This window comes from Hippocampus bargibanti, linkage group LG20, assembly GCF_051943395.1.
Source record: "Hippocampus bargibanti isolate YZ-2025 linkage group LG20, ASM5194339v1, whole genome shotgun sequence".
Taxonomy (NCBI): Eukaryota; Metazoa; Chordata; class Actinopteri; order Syngnathiformes; family Syngnathidae; genus Hippocampus; species Hippocampus bargibanti.
Window position 1 is genome coordinate 6,902,384 of NC_142753.1, and position 20,515 is coordinate 6,922,898.

The following is a 20,515-nucleotide window of genomic DNA, read 5'->3' on the forward strand; positions in this document are numbered from 1 at the left end:
TCACCGGAAGTCCAGTCCGTGCATTCTTTTTGTTTATGGAAAATAAAATAAATTCATTTGTTTTTTTAACAACACTCACCGGCATTCGCCGGCACATGTTATCTTTGATGCGCATCGGTCGCTATGGCCTATCAACGACCAGGGGTGACAAAAACATATCCCCAAAATAAAGCTTTATTAATTTGTTATCACATGTTTGGTGGTCCACTTTCCTCCAAGCACTTTGGTGTGCAGCGGTAGACCACATGACACAGCTCTCCGTGGTGTCAGGGTGGAAGAGAAACAGGTAGACTATGTTGTTGTAATGTGTTATAACGGGGAGGGGGCAACTTTCGCGTGTATTTTCTTCCCCCGTGGGGAAGTGGGGAGAGGACGATTGAGCTTGTCGTGTCCAAAATATAGCGTGTGCCACGGTCGTGAAAGTACACTACTTGTCGACCGGTATCTTGTCCAGTCTGGAGCCGGGTTCCTGGTCAGTACGATGGCGTTTGTTGTGAATTTTGGGAGGGGTGAGTGGGACGGCAAACGTATGCCTCGTCTTTAAACCCCTTTGATGCTGTTTCATCCCTCCACGCAAAGGCAACATTGTGTCAGTGCGGTCTTTATATCGCTGCGAGGCTAACTAGTTAGCCTTTAGCCACGTCCAGTTAGTTTGTTAACCTAGCGTGGCTAACTCGTTAGCATCCAACTGGTGGGGAAATTACGTTTTTCAGAGGTCGGTCAAAATTAACACGGAGACTTAATGAATCGAATTCGTGTAGTTCTGTAAGTAGCTTTCGCGTAAATATGATTGATATGTTTAGCAATGATTTCTTCGTGAAATGAATACACTCGCGAGCTAACGATAGCCCCGTGCTAAAAGTTAGCCTCGTCGCCATGAGGTGTAGCTGCTCGAGGCGGAAGCCCTGCAAGCCTTCAATGCTTAATGCTTCAGACCCCATCCCCCATTGATTCCACATTTTATCGTTCTTTATCTCCATAGATATATTGATTTGGTTGATAAGGTGAACAGGCCTCGGCTTCAGGCGGGTTTGCCCGCGTTCCTGTTTGCTTGTTTGTTGTGTGTCAGTTCAAGTCGAGCTTTTTACGTAACCAGTGCGAGATTAAGCAGTCGTTTTCGATAACGAGGTTGGCAGCGCAACAAAAAAGGGACAAATGCGATTGCCCCCTGGTTATCTCAGCTGTCCTACCCCCAAAGTGTGTTCGCTAAAGGTTTTCGATTGTGATCATGGCTGCGACTTCACACAGTGATGTGACTTTTATTTTTGAAAGTGATGTTTTGACTTGTAAACAAGTCGTTGCGCACTTGCTACGTTGTACGTTGGAGCCTGATCTCTTGTGTCTCACACCTCTTGCATTGCCTTTGTGTTGTGTTCCTGTAAGTGTGTGTTGAGGTCACTCAGATGTATCTCTTTCTGTCTCTCAATCGATTTCCTCAGGTGTGATTCTCTGTAAATAACTTTGTTTGTATATACTGTAAATGATGACATCCATGGGAGGAAACCGGGCCCGGGGCAGCTGGGAACAGACCCAGCAAGGCCAGACGCAGGGTCAGACACAGCACAAGCAAAGGCCTCAGGTAAGACCTCGTTGTTCAAGTAAAAAAAATGTTGTCACCACCCAGAAGTGGAAAAATACACGTCACGAATTACGGAAAAACTTCCGTTCTCAAGTGATGATGTGAATGAACTTTGCTTTCAGGCCGCCTGTAAATTCGCATTTTCCCACATTTTTCATGGCTATAGATTCTATATATACAGGACCAATAAATGTTCTGGCTTCAGAAGTATCACATGGCGTGTCAAAGCTGGACTTATGCTGTTATTATTGTACATTGCTGTTCAGTTTGAATGGCATAAAGTAAAACCTGAAGGACAAACTTGAACCAATAGTTTTCCATCTTTCCACATTAGTGTCAGACTCTGGATCTCCTTGGCCATAAAAGCTGACACATGCAGGCTATTTTTATGTGCGACTGTTGTTTGTAAATGATAGTGGCATTGAATAGAAGGAGGAAGTCAACTTCAAAATTTTATTTGTCGCCCATTTCACGCTACCTGGTATGTGTTCTCTTTGTTTTCCGCTTTGGTAATTTTCATCTTTGTGAGGTTTGGTTATTTTCATGAGACGGAATACTGTTGTTGTTTTTTTCTTTCTCTCAAAGATTGTTGTTGTTCATCCGAAGCATAACGTGATGAATGTGCTTGTGTCCTCTGGCAACAGGCCACCGCAGAGCAGATCCGACTTGCGCAGATGATTTCAGACCACAACGATGCAGACTTTGAAGAGAAGGTCAAACAGGTGAGAAGCCATTTTTTGTTTTCGGTAGTTGCTTCCTGGTTTTATCAATTTGCCCCTTTTGTCATTGATGGGGGAGAATGAAACGGTGGTTTGGTTTTCTAGCTGATTGACATCACAGGCAAGGACCAAGATGAGTCTATGATCGCTTTGCACGACTGCAACGGTGACGTCAACAGAGCCATCAACGTGCTACTGGAGGGCAGCCCAGATACTGTGAGTCTTTTTGTATGAATTTATATTCTTTTAACAGCGTTTCTTTTTATATGGCCTGGTTTTTACTTTCATTTGGTATATCCTGCTGTTTGTGTTCATTTTGTGGGATCTCACACCCGTCAAATGTCAGGACTCGTGGGAGATGGTGGGCAAGAAGAAAGGTATGTCATGCCAGAAGGAGCCCAACCAGCTGGAGATGGGAGAGGAAGGCAAAGAAAACAGGGACAAAGTGGAGAAGGACGCCCTCCGTCGGCGAGGGGGAGCTCCTCGCAGAGGACGCGGCGCCATCCGAGGGCGAGAGTGTACGCCCCAACGTTCACGCGTCAACGCTTTTATTTGGGACCCGTTGTTCCTTATCGTCTGATTCTCTCCTCTTTGGCCCCAGTTCGCGGTCAAGAGAACGGCTTGGACGGAGCCAAGGCGGCGGTGATGGGTCGCGGCGCCGAGCGAGGCCGCAGGGGGCGTGGACGAGGAAGAGGAACGCTCGGTGAGTTGTCGTGACTCCAATCGCGTTTCGCGCGGACGAACTCAAAAGTTTGACGTTGGCTTCCGCAGGAGCGTCGGGGCGACGAGGAGGCCGGTTCTCGGCGCAGGGCATGGGGTAAGAACAGAACACCCGAATGTTCTTAGACAACCAGAAGGGGGGCGGGTGGGGCGTTTATGTTCCACTGTTGTCATGGTCACTAGAGACGAGTACCCTAGATCTATTGTTTAGCGTTAATCCGCTGCAGAGGTGGACGCGGTTCAGTTTGCGCAACCAAACGGTGTATGCCCGCTTCTCTTGGCGGTTTCTCATTTCAAAACTAAAACGAGACCACTGTTTTTTTTTTGGGCAGTTAACGGTAACACACACCTCCCAAAACAATCAATACAAAAAGTCCTCTTTTATTTTAGACTTATTAACCTTATTAGGGGTATGTTTTTTTTGTTCCACATAGAAATTGACAGTGCCACAAAATATATCTGTAATCTACTTCACGCTGACAAGAAATTCGTCTTCAGCAAGCAGCGGCTTGCAAAACGCGGCCGTTATTTTGTATCATTTCTTCTTATTAGTCCAAAATGTGAACTGCGCGGCTATCATAACTAAATACAGTGATACCTCATTTACAAACTTAATTGGTGCCCAGAAAGTGTGTGTAAGGTCAAGAGTTCGTTTGCCAAACATTTATTTCCCAGAAGAAACCATTAATGAGAGATATAAATGAGAATAATCCATTCATCCATGTTCCCATAAAACATAATTTTCTACTAAATAAGCCTTAAAATTACACAAAATATACATTATTTTATGTATAATAAATGTGCTACTGGATTGTAATTAAAGAAATAAACTGTACTGTATAATAAAGTTGTTTTATTTACCTTTGTGATGGTAGTTGTCAATGGATGGTAGCAATGGTCGATTTAGCGTAATGGTACTTGGATGCTAAGTCACACAAACGCACACCTCGTTGGTGTTTTTTTTTCGATGATCTCCTTCTGCTAGACCATCATTTTCTTTTGTGTCCTCTTCGGCTTAACACGAGCCTGTGGTGGGGTCTTTTTTGCTCCCATAATAGCAAAAGTACGCCACTCGATAACAAACCACGTCTGCACTCAAAGAAAGAGGGTGACAAAAACTAGTCCGCCAGCCAGCAATGCACCCTTCCACCGTGTGGTTTGAGCTACAGCTTTGTAAACCAAGGTATCACTGTATTCACTTGACGTGTTAAACTATAAAACCGCAGAGAAGCATTAAAAGATGTGTGACCAGATTAAATTTAATCTCCAGCACCCGACCGATGACGGGCGCCAATTTTGCGGGTGACATCCGTTCTTCAATTGGATGATATTGTTGATTTTTTTTTTTCTCTCCCAGAACCTTCAATCCTGCAGACTACACCGAAGCGAGTCAGACAGATGAAAACTACAGCGGGGGAAGCACCTGGAACAACACAGAGACAGAAGAAGGAACTCGTGAGTACATTGAGAAAACACGCCTTTTATATTTTTCTGAATTTGATGGATCTTGACACAGGGATGCCAGTCATGTGATTTAAATTCCAAATTCTTCTTTTTCTTTCCAGGATTGGAATATTCTCCAGGAGACGAAATGAATTACCCGCCCAAGTTTGACACCGTCCCCGGTAAACTCTTTAATGCACAATTCCGTGTACGGCTTTTCGTTCCGGATGCTTCCGCGGTCATTGAAAATCCAAAGCATTGAGAGATTGATTTACAGCAACTTCAATGTTGCCTAACGGAGATCAGTTGGTGATAGAGATTAGACAGAATAAGAAGTTATCATATTTAAAAGTTTCATGCTGTTATATGCTTAGTCAACATGTGTGACTCGAATACACAATGTAAGCACAGACAACCTGGGGTCAATCTGAGGTCAACAGACACAGCAAGTTAAACTGTCATCTTCATCTAGGAGATCTGGTCTTGGATAGAAGTTAGGACTTTGGAAACTCCTTTATCACCGAAGCAATTTACGACTTGAAACTCCTTTACAGGAAGAGCCAGGTTACAAATGTATCGGTTCACGGAAGAGACAATGTTTTATTGCTTACAGCTGTTCGCGCTTATACCGCCCAGGGGCATGGTATTCTAATCAAGAAAACTATGTTTTACGAATGTATCAATTAAATTTGCATATACTCTCAATAAATGGCGTGGCAGAGGGCTGCAGAATTCAGGCTTCTGTCATGAATGGCTGCGTCTCCTGCCGGCAGTAAGGACAATTTTTCTGGGTCCAAGCCTTCGTCCACAGTGTCCGATCGAACATCTCTGACAGTTGGCTCAAAATTTGCGCCGTCGTGAGCGAGTTTGATTGACAGACATTTTGTTACCGGTCCCTTGTGGTGATGAGACATTTCTGCCCCCGCCCTCAGCTGCCTGGAGGACGCCTACGGAAGAATGGGGCACTGAGGACTGGAATGAGGATGTGCGTACTTTGCTTTTTTAAAAAAAAATCTTTCCAAGGAACTCGATAATTGTGGCCCCCCCCCGACCCATAAATAACCTTTTATTTTCATACCTCGCAGTTGTCAGAGACCAAGATATTCACCGCTTCCAGCGTGGCGACCATTCCACCACCGCAGGAGAATGTCACCATCACCAAAGGACAAAGGTGGGACCACTGGAACCTCCCCCCTGCCCTCTTGAACAGATGTTCTGGGGACAGAATCGTGAAGATTTCTGTCTCAAGGGAAGAAAAGTTCTTATTTCACTTGGCATGGCCAAATTGACTTGTGCTCATTGACAGTATAAGGCACAGGTGTCCAAGTCAAGGCCCGGGGGCCAAATCTGGCCTGCTACCTCATTTTTCTTCGGCCCACGAAAGCAAATAGTGAAATTCCATGAAGCTAAAGTCCGAACCAAAATTTGAAATTGTCCTATGTAAACCATAATAAGAGTCATTCTTCACCTCAAATCTGAAAAGTAGTTATTTATTCATTTTCTGCGCACTTCCCCAAATTGATAATGGCCCTCAAGAGTAAACAATGTCTAGCAAGCAAAGTTTGACACACTTGACGTGGTAACGTTCCAATTTCCTCTCCTGTGGAGGATTGACCTGGCGGTGCTCTTGGGCAAGACCCCCCCGTCGTCCTCGTCTGAAACGGAACCCCAACCCGCGGAGGTGGCCCAGCCCCCCTCCTTGGCCCAGTCGTTGGTTTTCAGCAACTCCAAGCAAGGCCCCCCCGTCTCCCAAAGCACCTCTGCACCCCCTTACGCCCAGCACAGCATGGTGAGTGGCGAGAAGGAGCGAATCATTCTGCGGCCGCGGGTGACGACGGATGCGCTGTTGTGACGGCAGGTCAGCATGCTGAACAAAAGTTTTGGGGAGGTGGCGGACCCGAAAGGCGGTACCAGCGGGACCACCGGCTCCCAGTTCCTCGAGCAGTATAAAACCGCCCAGGCGCTGGCTCAGCTGGCGGCGCAGCATTCCCAAAGCGCCGTGCCCAATGCCAACTCCCCTTCCTGGGACAACGGCGCCAACTCACGGGCGCAGTACGGTGAGCTGACGCACGATGTCTCGTAGATTGGAATAGTTTTGGAATATTTTACGTACAGTGATACCATGACTTACAAACTTTATTGGTTCCCAGACAGAGTGTGTAAGGCGAAAAGTGTGTATCCCAAAAATTAATTTCCCATAGGAAACTATAAAGATGAGAATAATCCGTTCCCAGGTCCCCATAAAACATAATTTTCTACTTTCTAATTTTCTAAGACTTAAAACTACCCAAAATACAACTTATTTTATGTGTAATACATAAAATTAAATAAATAAATTGTACTGTATAACAAAGTCGTTTTATTTACCTTTGTGATGGTCGTTTTAACCTTGCAGTCTACACTCTGCCTTTGAACTATCAAAGTTGATACGAGTCCAAAAAATGTGTATCCCAAAAAAATAGTTCGTATGCCAAGGTAAAATTGTCATAAATGTAACATTCATAAACTGAAAAGTTCGTAAACCAAGCGGTATCACTGTCTCTACGTTGACTTTGTTGGTTAACCGTTTCCACTTTTGGGTGCAATGTTCACTGTTGGAATTCACACGTGTTGTTATTTTTCCGTGCAGAAATGAAGACTCAGCCAGAGTCGGCCATCCATGCGGCCTTCTCGAAGCGTCCGCCATTCCAGGCCGCCGCCGCCAGTGCCACCACGTCGTCCATGTTGGAGGTTTTCCTGCCTGCTTCCGCCGCGCCACTGCAAACGACGTCCTCGCCACACGCCATCCCGCCGCCCGCCTCCTCCCTTCCCAAAATGGCGTCCACCGCATCGTTGGGTCAACGAGTTTCCCCGAGTTCCTCGGACGCTCAAGGCTCCAGTCCGCTGCCTCTGCAACAGCACAAACTCAGACCGCAGAAGAAGAGAACCTCCATTGCAACAAAGGTAATACTATGATGCTTGGTACATGTTTCAAAATGGACTCCGTTTCTTCGGGGGTCTTCAATGTTTACGATGAAATACCAATTTTACTATCAGACCAAACCACCCCACTTTTGGAAATTTGTTCAACGCTGTCAGAGATGTTTGCTCTCGACTGATGCCTATTTATTATTTGGAAATTTACGTGATACATGACTAAAACACAGCCTTCTTGATTTGAATACCATTTACCCCTGGATGTTCCATGGACACCCCTCGAAGTCATCCATTGGTACAAGCACCAACATCCATAAACCAACAGAACGTAGACATTTTAATGAAGCGATAGATTTGTAACCTGGCTGATGAGTTCTTCCAGTGAAGGATTTCAATTTCACCAAGTCCTAAATTCCGCCCAAGGCTAGATTTCTTACCCGAGGATGACAGTTTAACAGGCTGTGTCTGGTCACCTCAGGTTGACCCCATTGCAGATTGTAGTACTATTCATCTTTGTTCAGATTCCGGCAATGGCGGTGGAAATGCCCGGCTCGACGGACATCTCCGGGCTCAACCTCCAGTTCGGAGCGCTGGAGTTCGGCTCTGAGCCGACGCTGGCCGAGTACGAATCGGCCTCCTCCAACAGCCCCTACTCCGTTCCCAGCAGGTTGGTATGTCGCAACGGCGAGGAGGTCTTTCAGGTGGTGAGAAAGCGGCGCCTCCTTGCGTTGCGTCAACTGAGATGAGTTAACGCGAGTTGTCGATCTGCAGCGAGTCGACTGCGGCTCTTTCCAACTCCAGCCAGATGGACGTGTACGAGCAAAGAGCATCTCAGACGCGGCGTTACCCCCCCTCCGTCTCGTCCTCGCCTCAGAAGGACATGCAGACCAAGGTAAGGCCTCGGAACACATAGGACGGATGTTGTATTTTCCCAGCATCCAGATAGACTTCCTTGCATCCCGTTGCCATAGAAACCAATCTGCTCACCCTGATTGTTGCTTTTCCAGAACGGCTTCGGTTCAATCCAAGCGGCGCAATCTGCGGAAGGCAAGTGTCTTTATTCCTCATGATATGCACCATATTTGGCTGCCACATAGGAGAAGTACTGTTTTTCCAGTTGGGTTTCATTCTTGACTTGATTTATTGTTTACTGTTTTCGTTATATTTGCTCCCATCCGCAGAATGTTATGAAGGAAATTTGTGGATTTTGATCAAAGAAAAACTCAACAAATTCACAAGTATCGGACATTTATTTAACTTTGTGACTGCTTTATTTATTGTTTACGATAGCTATCCATGTTTAGCGCTTTAGCTTCAGCAGTTGTTAAAGCGCTATATACCTCAATGTATTGTATTTCAATTCTTCATTTTCTCACAAATGGTGTTCCTTTTATTGATTTCTGTACTCCTTTCTTTCCACCTGTAGCTGCAGCGGGTTCTGCAGTTGCGGTCAAGCCCACCTCGGACACGACGGCGGCTTCGGTCCCGCCGGCGGTTGCCAGCATGGTCCCCCTGACGGATGGCGGCTCTGGTCCCGCCTCCCTGCTGACAACATCCAATCAGGCGCCGCTCGGCGCCCTGGGGCAGGCTTGCGAGATTCCGCCGAGTACCGTGTCGCCTCCCCAGCACAACAGGTGGCTACGCCAATTGCCCCCCCTCCTCTGCGTCGCCCCCGTCGTAAATTGGATCGCAGACGTGGTGAAACTGGATTGTCTCGTTCCAGTGTCCTCTCGTCACAGCAGAACAGCCTTGCTCCGTCTTCGGGTCGAACATCCAACTCTATCTTGCTGGTAAATGCCAGATTTTACACAAAAGGCCATATTTGATTGATCGTCATCTGTTGCAGATCATAAACATAGACTAACACTCACAGATCAGCATACTAATGAGTCATGATGTCATCAAGTCATCAGCGTCTCTTTCCTCCACAGCACCCCGACGGCGACTCCAGCCTCCATTCTTCTTCTCCCTCCTCCTCCTTCCCTTCCGTCTCAGTCGTGGCGTCGCCGTCGGCCCCCCCCGCTTCCGCCTCCTCCGCCATCGGTGCGCCGGTGTCTCTGGGGCCTCCGGTGTCCGCCCCATCTGTCCTGGGCTCTGTCAGCAACATGCCCATGGCTATCAACGTGGGTTCCGTGGGTGTGCAGGGCGTGGCCGCATCCCCCGCCGCCGTGTCCATTTCTGGGGTGGCCTCCGCCGCTCCTTCCTTGGTGACTTCTTTGTCATCGCGCAGCCCTGCAGCACCCTCAGGTTTGGCATACAGCGGCACATCTTGACATGTTGTACTACTCTTTTTTTTCTGGTGATAGGAGGCTACGGCAACTTTTTACACATGCGCCAACTACCCCCCCCCCCCCCCCCCAAAAAAAAAAAAAAAAAAAAGAGGCAATACAGTTTATCACTTGTGTGTGTCGCTGTCCAATCTAGGGAAAGCGCCTCCAAATTTGCCCCCGGGTGTCCCTCCACTGATACCCAATCCCTACATCATGGCCCCGGGACTACTGCATCCCTATCCAGTGAGTGCTATTCCACGTGTGCGTATGAGCGCATTGCAACGTGTGCGTGTTGTGCAATAACCAAAACACGTCGGTGTCAGACTCAGGTGTACGGCTACGATGACCTGCAGATGCTGCAGACAAGAATACCTTTGGTAAATTGGAAATGTTTCCCAATCCAAACGTTGATCTCCCTGCGTCGTCAGATTCATTGTGCTCCCTTTTGTCTGTCTTTGCAGGATTATTACAGCATTCCCTTTGCGACTCCAACAACAGCACTGACCGGCAGAGAGGCCAGCTTGACAAACAACCCCTACTCTGGTGAGAACCCCATCCGAAGACATTCGTATGAACTTGACGATTGAAAGGCTTTCTTTTGTGTGGTGCTCGTCCATCAAGGCGACCTATCCAAGTTCGGTCGCGGCGACGCGTCCTCGCCGGCCCCCGCCACCACCCTGGCGCAGAATCCGCAGCAGAACCAGACGCAGACGCACCACTCCGCCCAGCAGCCCTTTCTCAACCCGGCGCTCCCGCCTGGTTACAGCTACACCAGCCTGCCCTACTACACCGGCATGCCGGGCCTGCCCAACACCTTCCAGTACGGCCCGGCGGTGTTCCCGGTGAGGAATTGCAAACAAATGCGGCAAACCTCCTCCTCTTGTCGGGATGACAGCGAGGGATTCCGTTTTGGCCTCCCTTCCAGGTGGCTCCTACCTCTTCAAAACAGCACGGCGTGAATGTCGCCGCGTCGGCCACACCCTTCCAACAAGCCACCGGCTATGGTTCCCATGGATACGGCACCGGTGAGCCCATGCGATGAGGTTCACGTTTTGACAATTTTTGAAATTGACAACGAATATATTTCACTGAAGCGCTTGATTCTTTGCATCAACTGGAACGGAATGTTTTAAAAGCTCCTCTCCCAAACGGACCTTGTGAAAGTTGTCATCCATCTACAGTGATACTTCGGTTTATGAACCCCTTGGCTGACGAACTTTTCGGTTTACAAACGTTAAATGTATGAAAATTTTACCTTTTTTTCATACACTGAGCTGCTTCAATGAGTGATGTGTCGTTCGCGAACGAGCCCGTTCTTCTAACAACAAAATGGCAGCCGACTGTTTTTGTCCTCTATTCCCCACCCCAAGTCTTTGGTTAAAGCCACGTCGTTGGTCAAGAACGCAGCAGTGACGAGGTGGGGGTTACGGACAGAGAGAGACAGAGAGAGTGAGGCCGTTAAACCTTAAACAGGCAGACGACAGAGAGAGAATGAGCAAATGGATAAAAAACTGTGAAATTTGGGCTCGTTTCAACTTTGATAGTTCAAAGGCAGAGTGTAGACTGCAAGGTTAAAATATCCCATCAATCAGGCTCCACAAATAAACCGCACAAGCCATATGTACACCTGATGCAATAAGCTATCAACCCAGCAAAACAGAACACAATTGATGAGGAACTAGGTAAAATTATCACAGAGAAAGCACCTAAAAGGATCATTCTTCAAGATGGTGAAAAAAGAAGGCTACGTTCCTCATCAAGTGTTTAATGCTGATGAAATCATCAAGCCATCAACGACCATCACAAAGTTAAATAAAACGACTTTATTATGCTGTACAGTTTATTTCTTTAATTATAATACCATAGCACATTTATTGTCATACCGGACCCGCTCTACCAGGTCTGTATGGGTTTAGTCTTCGGTTAAAGCCACGTGATTGGTCAAGAACGCAGCAGTGAGGGGGTGTGGGGTTTACAGAGCGAGAGTGCAGCTGTTCTCCAAAAAGAAAATGGCTGCTGACTTTTTTTGTCCTCTATTCCCTGCCACCAGTCTGCGGTTAAAGCCTCGTGATTGGTCAAGAACGCAGCAGTGAGGGGGTGTGGTTTAAACATTAAAGAACCAGGCAGACAACAGTGAGAAAGTTACAACTTTGATAGTTCAAAGGCAGAGTGGAGACTGCAAGGTTAAAATATTCCATCAATCAGGCTCAAACAACCTGCACAAGCCATCTGTACACTTGATTCAAAAAGCTATCAACCCAGCTAAACAGAACACAATTGGTGAGGAACTCGATACAATTATCACAGAGAAAGCACCTACAAGGGATCATTCCTCAAGATGGTGAAAGAAGGTTACGTTCCTCATCAAGTGTTTAATGCTGATGAAACCGGCCACTCCATTCCATCAAGCCATCAACGACCATCACAAAGTTAAATAAAATATATATTATACAGTACAGTTTATTTCTTTAATTACAATCCAATTGCACATTTATTATACATAAAATAAGGTACATTTTTTAAGGCTTAGAAAATTAGAAAGTAGAAAATTATGTTTTATGGGGACCTGGGAACGGATTATTCTCATTTTAATGGTTTCCTATGGCAAATTAATTTTTGGGATACGCACTTTTCCCCTTACACACTCTGGGAACCAATTAAGTTTGTAAGCCAAGGTATCACTGTACTTTGAAATGATTAAAATGGCTTCTTTTCCTTTGGGCTTTTTCCTTCAGTGGTCTTCACAGCCAATCGCTGGCCACCATCTAACCCCGTTTCGCGCATCCTCTTCTTTCACACCAGCTACCTTCATGTCATCTTGCAGAGATGATGGACTTTGATCATTTTGAGTAGTTTTCCATCCATTTTCTCATCCGCTTCGCCTCACACTGGGCGCGCTGGAGCCATTGCTATCTATGCTCGGGCAGTAGACAAGGGACACCCTGAACTGGATAACCCATTTTATTTTCCGTCTGCTTTTGCTGCTTCCTGCCAATATGCCATCTTACTTTGGCCCCTTGTAAAAGACACAACCCTACCACCACCCCTCTCACATAACACTTTGAAAGGAGAGTTTGAAAGTGTTACGTGAGGCAGGCTGGATTTCCCGCCCGGTGCGTCTAACGCTGTGGGCTGCGGCTGTGTGTCCCGACTCTTGCAGGCTATGAGGATGTGGGCCAGGCTTCAGGGAGTGGGGATTTCTGTAAGGGCGGATACGGCAACGCCGTGGCTGCCGCCGCTGCTGCAGCTGCCGCTGCTGCGGCTGCCGCCGTCGCCGCCCAAAACAAACCTGCCAACTCTGTCAGCGGGCCAGGAGTCGGTGAGTGCCGGCAGCAAGTAAAAAAAGCAGACCCCGCCCGACCGCCTTTTTTCAAGTTGCATTTTCTAAGCCATACACGAACTGGTCCTGTGGCGATTACAGGGAGTCAGTGTGCCACAGCAAAACCCAAACACAGTAGTAAACGCCACACGACAGTCGAACCTTGAAACGTCTGCTGGCAGTGGCGTGCTGCTACACGGCACACCTGTGCAGCCGTTTGTTAATAATCATAATAATCAGCATAATAATCATAATTGTAATACATTACATTTTAAGCGCCTTTCAAAGCTCTCAAGCATAGGTACTATAATAAATAAAATACAATCACAAATAGAATGCAATAAATAAAATACAATTATAAATAGAAACAAGAGAGAGAACGACACAGAAAATGCAATTTTAAAGAGGTGGCTTTTGAGATGGGACTTGAAGGTGGGAAGAGAATCGATGTTACGAATGTTGGGAGGAAGTGAGTTCCAAAGTTTGGGGGCAGAGCAGCTGAAGGTTCTGTCCCCCATCGTGCTGAGACGGGCAGGGGGGGGGCACACAGAGGTGGAGGGAGGAAGAGGATCTGAGGGAACGAGAGGGAATAGAAATTTGAAGAACGTCAGATAGGTATGGGGGGCGAGGTTATGGCTAGCTTTAAATGTATAACGAAGAATTTTAAAGTTGATTCTATATTTGATCGGGAGCCAGTGGAGCTCTTTGAGGATGGGGGGTGATGTGGTGAAAGGATGAGGTGATTCCGAGCTGAAGAATTCTGGTCGAGTTGAAGTTTGTGGAGAACTTTCTGAAGGACACCATAGAGAAGTGAATTGCAATAGTCAATCCGGGAGGTAACAAAACGATGAACGAGGATAGCAGTGGTGTGAGGAGTGAGAGACGGGCAAAGACGATTGATATTGCGTAGGTGGAAGTACGCAGACCGGGTTAAGTTATTTATATGTGAGTGGAAAGATAGTGTGCTGTCAAGAATGACATCTAGGCTTTTCACCTGATGGGAGGGAGAAATTGTCAATAGTGAGAGAGTATTCTGTCCGTTGCCATTTTGTATTCTTGTTTTGCCGTGTTGAGATTGTCTTTGTCGTCTCTAGGCGTGTCCGTGACCTCGAGCAATACGGGGGTACCTGACATTTCTGGCTCAGTTTACTCCAAGACTCAGGCGAGTACAGGACTCTTGTTTCTTTCGGGTCCGCGTCGCGTGAATCATGCAACGTTTCGACGTGCCGTTATTTTCTTTCTTCCCACAGCAGTCATTTGAGAAGCAGGGTTTCCACGCCGGCACTCCCGCGGCATCTTTCAGCCTCCCTTCGGCGCTGGGCAGCGGCGGGCCCATCAACGCCCCGGCCGCAGCGGGCTACGCGCCGGCCCCCTACATGCACATCCTAGCGCCGCACCAGCAGCCGCACTCCCAAATCTTACACCACCACATGCAGCAGGACGCACAAGTGAGAATCTCGGCTTTCTGCTTTTTTTTTTTAATTTTCTTTTTCTCCATTCTAGTCTCACATCTCTCTCGTGTGTCCTTTCTTTTGACAGAGCGGGAGCGGTCAGCGGAATCAAACGGCGTCCATTCAGCAAAAGTCTCAGATCAACAAGTCTGCATACAACAGCTACAACTGGGGGGCCAATTAACATCCACTGAGGGAGCCCTGGACTCCCGCCGACCAACTCACTCGCCCACAGGAACTGTGAATGCGGGAGCGAGGAAGGGAAGGGAGTGGTCAGGGCTCATCCCCTGTAAAACCAACTTCATGGTGAAGGTTTCCTCCTGCTGAGTTGTCCCCTTGATCTTCCTTCTCATCCCCTTGCAAGGATATCCCATGATGGAAATGGGAGGGGGTAAATGGTTAGAAAAAAAAACGGGAAATGACTTATTGGGTGTTTGGGGAAATTGTATGAAGTTGAGCACCCTTTTACTTGCGTAACAGAAAAGTTGTTTCCTAAAATGAATGAGTGAGCGTTCCCCCGTATGGTTCTTTTTGTGTTCTTGTTGTCCCCCTTCCTTTTCTTTCTTACTAATTGATAGCAATGAAGTAATGTAGGATGGTGGCGATGGAGGGGCGGATGGGACTGCTTTTCTGTTCAGCCCCCTGCTCAAAATATTCATTTACATGATTGCTGTTTGGTTCTTTGCCAACCCACTATTTTGTCGTTTTTCAGTTGGAAGAAACAATTCTTTGAATTTGGTAGAGTTGTGAAGTTTATTTTTTACTAAATATAGAAATATATATATATAGAGAGATATATATATGAAATATATAAGTCATCTGGCTTGGAGTGAGGATGATCATGTGATTGCGTATTTTACACGGACATGTCGAAAGGGTAGCTTGTGGACTGTGCTTTATTTTTTATTTTTTTGCCAAGTACAGACTTTTCATAGTGTATAAAACACATGTACAGTAACTGTTACCGTATGAATATGTTGTGTTATTAAAGGAATTCTTCCCAAGGCCAATCTGCACCCCAATCTGCCTCTCAGTGATACAGTAATGTCTTCATTTTGGGAGACCTCTCCATGCGCCACCAACCCTCCTGTGCACATTTGAAAGGAAACCTGACAGCACGGGTGTCAAACTCATTTTTGTCGCGGGCCATGTTTAAGTTACCGTTTCTCCTTGGAGGGACGTTGTGTCTGTAACCTGATCAAAAAGTCAATAACTGTTGATCCAACTCTTGTTTGAGTCCGTATCACAACATGTTTGGTCACAAGAAAATACTCAGAATATCTCTTATTTATTACATGTGAGAATGAAAGTTTTTGATGAACGTTTTAGAAAACATGGAAGTTGACATGTTTGATCTGCTTTCACAGAGCACCTAAATTGATGTGGCGGGACAAATCTGGCCCATGGGTCTTGAGTTTGACACCCGTGCCTTATGGCGTCCAATACTGATGGACAGAATTGTACTTTTTATTTTGGTCTGTGATTTTTCTTTTTGTACTGTGCATTTTAAAAAAAACATGGAAATGAAAAACTTGTCTTGTACATAGAAACAAAAGTACTGTAGTGCCTGTTTGTTTGCTTTACTCCCGCTCCGCTTCCTTGCCGATATTAAAGGGTTTTGGTCCGTTTTTTAAAACTTTTGTAAAATATATAAATAATAAACTTGGACAAATACATTTTCATCATTTTGGGGATGTGAATGTCCTGAGAAATCCATGTTGTTTCATTTTTTCCCAAAATTCTGAATTAAGTTCAAATGAAAAACGGATGCCTTAAATCTCACTCTTTTAACAAAAAAATTCTCTCTTGTGATTATGTTGGTAATTAAAAAAAATACCAACATGCTGGAGTGCTTCGTGTTGCGATTGAACTCCCATCGTTACGGTTAAAACAGCTTTACGGCAATGACGTCACAGACACTCGATGTTTTACGACCCTGGGCTTTAGTCGGCATACTTTTTTTGGGGTGCCAATACGTTGTGGGAATGTCAGAAGTTATTTTTTAAAACTAACATCTCCTAAATGAGCGTTTTTGATTTATTTCGTGGCTTCTTCGGAGTTCCAGGCGGTCATTTTCGCGGCCGAAGGTGAGTTGGCAAGAAGCTAAAGTGTCACCTGCGACGTAGCTAACATGGAGCTCACAAACACAAATTGTTGAAAATGCGCCTTTTTTAAATGTCGACCCCATACTCGGCCGTATATTACTGTTAGGAATGTGGTTCCAGCAACTTCAAAATACAGTACGTACTTCGTTGTTCGATATTTTCGACAATGCAATTTAATACTCGCCAAAATGGAAATAGTGCCACTTAGCAGTTTTTTTGACAACGATACTAGTGCAGCGTGTTCTACCGGAAACAAATTCCTTGTGTGTCCTACATACTTGGCAATAAAGATGATTCTGATTCTGATTCTTCTGATTCTGATAGCGAGATACATTGTGAGCTAACTCGCGTTGTATTTTCTGTATGCTCAAAGTGGCGTTTTTCACATGTTCATGTCAACGTAGCACACCTGGTCCAGCGAACTCCCGTTATTCGCGGGGGGTGTAAAATGAACACCTTGGTCATTTACACAGGCACATGTCGTGAATTTAGCTTTGAGAGCAGCAAATTGAATGAACACACAACTGGAACGTTGAATAGTTATTGGAGCAGGTACAAAATGAAGCGCATTTTTGGCTCATTCCTAAATTCCAACACAAAGCCTAATATCCCCAACGGTTTTTATGAATATTTGGGATTTATTTATTCTTGCCTGCTAATCCAACTCCACAGGGACCCCTTTTTTGATGCCATGACCCGCGATGAGGACGACGACGAGGACGATGGCTTTTTCTACGACAGCTTCCGAGGTGGTGGGCAGGACCCCTTTGACAGTGCCTGGAAGTTTGACTTCAGCTTCAGTCCCGATGGGATGAGAATCCAAGAACCTCCACTGTTTGGCCACATCCTCCGAGAGATGGAGGAGATTTTTTCCCAGCTCGGTCGTCGGGACTCTCTTTCCGGTAGCGCTGTCATTTACAGCATTGCAAATGGGAAAGATTTTGAATTGTGAAGGTGTCAATCATCATTCACTGTAGGTATTCCTAGCATTGCGCCACCGCCATGTCAGGAGGGAAGAGGTGGATCCAGCGGGAACCCCCTGAGAGACTTTATGCTCAAATCTCCCGGTGGCGGCGGCGACCAAAGGAGAAATGCTAACCGTCCTCCTTATGAGCCTCCACAATTTCCAGGCTCCACCCCTTTTTCTAAAGTACACGGGAAATCATTTTGAGCATTCTTTTGTTATTTTAGTGCACTCTGATCTACTGTCTTTGTATTCAGTTCAACGATGTCTGGACACAAAGGCTGCAGAAAATTCCAGATGAGAGCAAAGAAGACAGAGGTGGGTCATTCTGAGTGATAGGGAACAAGCCAAAATTTGAGGCATGAGGAAGCTTAGGACACTGGGGGAGCATTTGATTGGAAAAATCAGTCCATATATCCTCAGCTAAGTACTTTGACGCTAATGCAAGAAGCTAGCATAGCACGCTTCGTCTTTACTTGTTAAAGAGCACAAACGCATGATCTTCGTTTTTACAGACCTGGACTCTGCCGTATCCTCCGGCGGTTTAGATCAGATTCTGACACCACCCACCGACCGGGTGCCGAGTCAACAGCCTGGAAGCAGGTCCTTCTACCAGTCTGTGACTGTCACCAAAGTGCTTAAAAGTGACGGGGTAACAAGCTAATTTGTTGGCAGATGATGCATGGACATTTTGTATATTAGCGCTTAGCCGTTTATTTTCTTTTTGCCTGGTAACAAGACGCTGGAGGAGCGGCGCACAGTGAGGGACGGCCGAGGCAATGAGGAGACCACCGTAACCCGCTCGGGAGGACATAGTGGTCAAGATGGACTGTATTGTCATACCGGACCCGCTCTACCAGGTCTGTATGGGTTTAGTCTTCGGTTAAAGCCACGTGATTGGTCAAGAACGCAGCAGTGAGGGGGTGTGGGGTTTACAGAGCGAGAGTGCAGCTGTTCTCCAAAAAGAAAATGGCTGCTGACTTTTTTTGTCCTCTATTCCCTGCCACCAGTCTGCGGTTAAAGCCTCGTGATTGGTCAAGAACGCAGCAGTGAGGGGAGGTGGTTTAAACATTAAAGAGACAGGCAGATGACAGTGAGAGAGTTTCAATTTTGATAGTTCAAAGGCAGAGTGTAGACTGCAAGGTTAAAATAGCCCATCAATTAGGCTCCACAAACAACTCGCACAACCCATCTGTACAGTTGATGCAAAAAACTATCAACCCAGCTAAACAGATAACAATTAATGAGGAACTAGATAAAATTATCACAGAGAAAGCACCGACAAGAGATCATTCCTCAAGATGGTGAAAGAAGGTTACATTCCTCATCAAGTATTTAATGCTGAGGAAACCGGCCACTCCATTCCATCAAGCCATCACAAAGGTAAATAAAAGGACTTTATTCTACAATACAGTTTATTTCTCTAATTATAATACCATAGCACGTTTATTTTACATAAAATAAGGTATCTTTTGTGTAGTTTTAAGGCTTAGAAAATTAGAAAGTAGAAAATTATATTTTATGGGGACCTGGGAACGGCTTATTCTAATTTTAATGGTTTCCTATGGGAAATTCATTTTTGGATACACACTTTTCGCCTTACACACTCTGTCTGGGAACCAATTAAGTTCATAAGCCAAGGTTTCACTGTACTACCTCCGCCACATTGGGCAGCGCTGAATTTTAATTGTAATCCTGTTTTTCTGGAGAAAAATCGGGTGAGTGTTCGCTGAAGAGTGCACTCTGCAGGATCCCTGCTTATTCTGTGCCCGTTCTCATTTCAGGTTCTTCATTTTCAGACATGCGGGACGACGACAGCGACTTATTTTCAAAGCTCTTTGGAGGCTTGAAATGACTTATTTCTCACACACACGCAATTTTCTTCTTTTGTCGAGTTGTTCAGTGCACGCAAGGTGAGATCATATTACAGAAAAATAATAATACATTTCATTTATATGCACCTTTCAAAACTCTCAAGGTCACTTTACAGTCACAGGATCTGTTTTACTGTGGGTGACCAGCGGCAGCCACACGCGCCAGCATTTATTCAACACGGAATAACTCAGATAGAAAGCTATCTGACTAATATCTAGCTAATAGATAGCTAGCTAGATAGCCAACCACATAGCTAGCCACATAGACAGAAAGCTACCTAGCTAACTAATAAATAGCCAGCTAGATAGCTAGCCAGATAGTCAGAAAGCTAGCCAACAGCCAAATAATAATAATAATAAATTTCATTTATAAGCGGCTTTCAAAACTCTCAAGGTCACTTTACAGTCACAGGATAAGTTTTTTTGTGGGTGAGCAGCCACACGCACCAGCGTTCAACCCGGAAGTTAATAGATAGAAAGCTAGCCAGCCCGCTAATAGATAGCCAACAGATAGCTAGCCACCTAGATAGCTAGCTATAGCTAATAGCAAGATAGCTAGTTAGTTAGCTAATACACTGATAGTCAGCTAGATTGCTAGCCTTCAACCAAATCAGTTTTCGAACACGTTTCTGGAACAGATTATGGTCAAAAACCAGGTTTGACTGTAGTACAGAAGAACTCGAGAAAGATGACAGATGTAAATCATAACTGCGCCTCTCAGGGATTTTAGACATCCGATAACCACACCCCTAATTTAAAAAGAGGAGGGCATATAAAACAAAGGTTAGCTACATCCGATTGTTGCTATTTATTTTTGTATTGGCCTCTGGTGGTGGTTGGTGCGTTTAAAACAAATAAATGATGTTGATGTTGTTTGGAAGGCTTCAAAAAACATGGAGATTTTGTAGTTTTAGTCTGAGATTTTGATTTGTTTTTGAATTTGCACCGCAAGCTGGATCGAATGCTTGTGCATTAGGTTAGCCGCTTCTCTGCTTTAGACACCGAAAGCGAGGTGGCTTTGAACAAGCCAGTCGGAGGAGCACCGTCACAGTGCGAGCAGGTGAGGATTTCCCTCAAACACCCTTCAGACTGTCAAAATGTCTTGTTTGCTTTCGAAGGAAGGTCACATACTAAGTTAGAGCAGTTTCATTAAAA

General features: G+C 45.7%; 2 protein-coding genes across 2 annotated transcripts; both read left to right on the forward strand.

Moving 5' to 3' along the window:
* Nucleotides 1–315: 315 nt before the first annotated feature.
* On the forward strand, nt 316–16,133 carry ubap2l (ubiquitin associated protein 2-like). Its single transcript, XM_089023723.1, has 29 exons — nt 316–472; nt 1,440–1,579; nt 2,224–2,301; nt 2,404–2,514; nt 2,645–2,816; nt 2,900–3,001; nt 3,070–3,115; nt 4,376–4,473; nt 4,584–4,643; nt 5,394–5,446; nt 5,547–5,632; nt 6,070–6,250; nt 6,320–6,518; nt 7,091–7,404; nt 7,899–8,044; nt 8,149–8,269; nt 8,385–8,424; nt 8,804–9,011; nt 9,101–9,167; nt 9,309–9,624; nt 9,802–9,890; nt 9,971–10,024; nt 10,109–10,190; nt 10,269–10,489; nt 10,573–10,672; nt 12,808–12,966; nt 14,061–14,128; nt 14,217–14,414; nt 14,506–16,133. The coding sequence occupies exons 2-29, from the start codon at nt 1,481–1,483 to the stop codon at nt 14,599–14,601; spliced, it is 3,564 nt and encodes a 1,187-aa protein (XP_088879849.1). The 5' UTR covers nt 316–472; nt 1,440–1,480; the 3' UTR covers nt 14,602–16,133.
* A 196-nt stretch (nt 16,134–16,329) lies between these two features.
* Nucleotides 16,330–20,233, forward strand: hax1 (HCLS1 associated protein X-1). The gene is made up of 7 exons (XM_089023620.1): nt 16,330–16,504; nt 17,195–17,424; nt 17,500–17,672; nt 17,744–17,804; nt 18,002–18,138; nt 18,226–18,346; nt 19,271–20,233. The coding sequence occupies exons 1-7, from the start codon at nt 16,440–16,442 to the stop codon at nt 19,339–19,341; spliced, it is 858 nt and encodes a 285-aa protein (XP_088879746.1). The 5' UTR covers nt 16,330–16,439; the 3' UTR covers nt 19,342–20,233.
* The last annotated feature ends 282 nt before the right edge of the window (nt 20,234–20,515 follow it).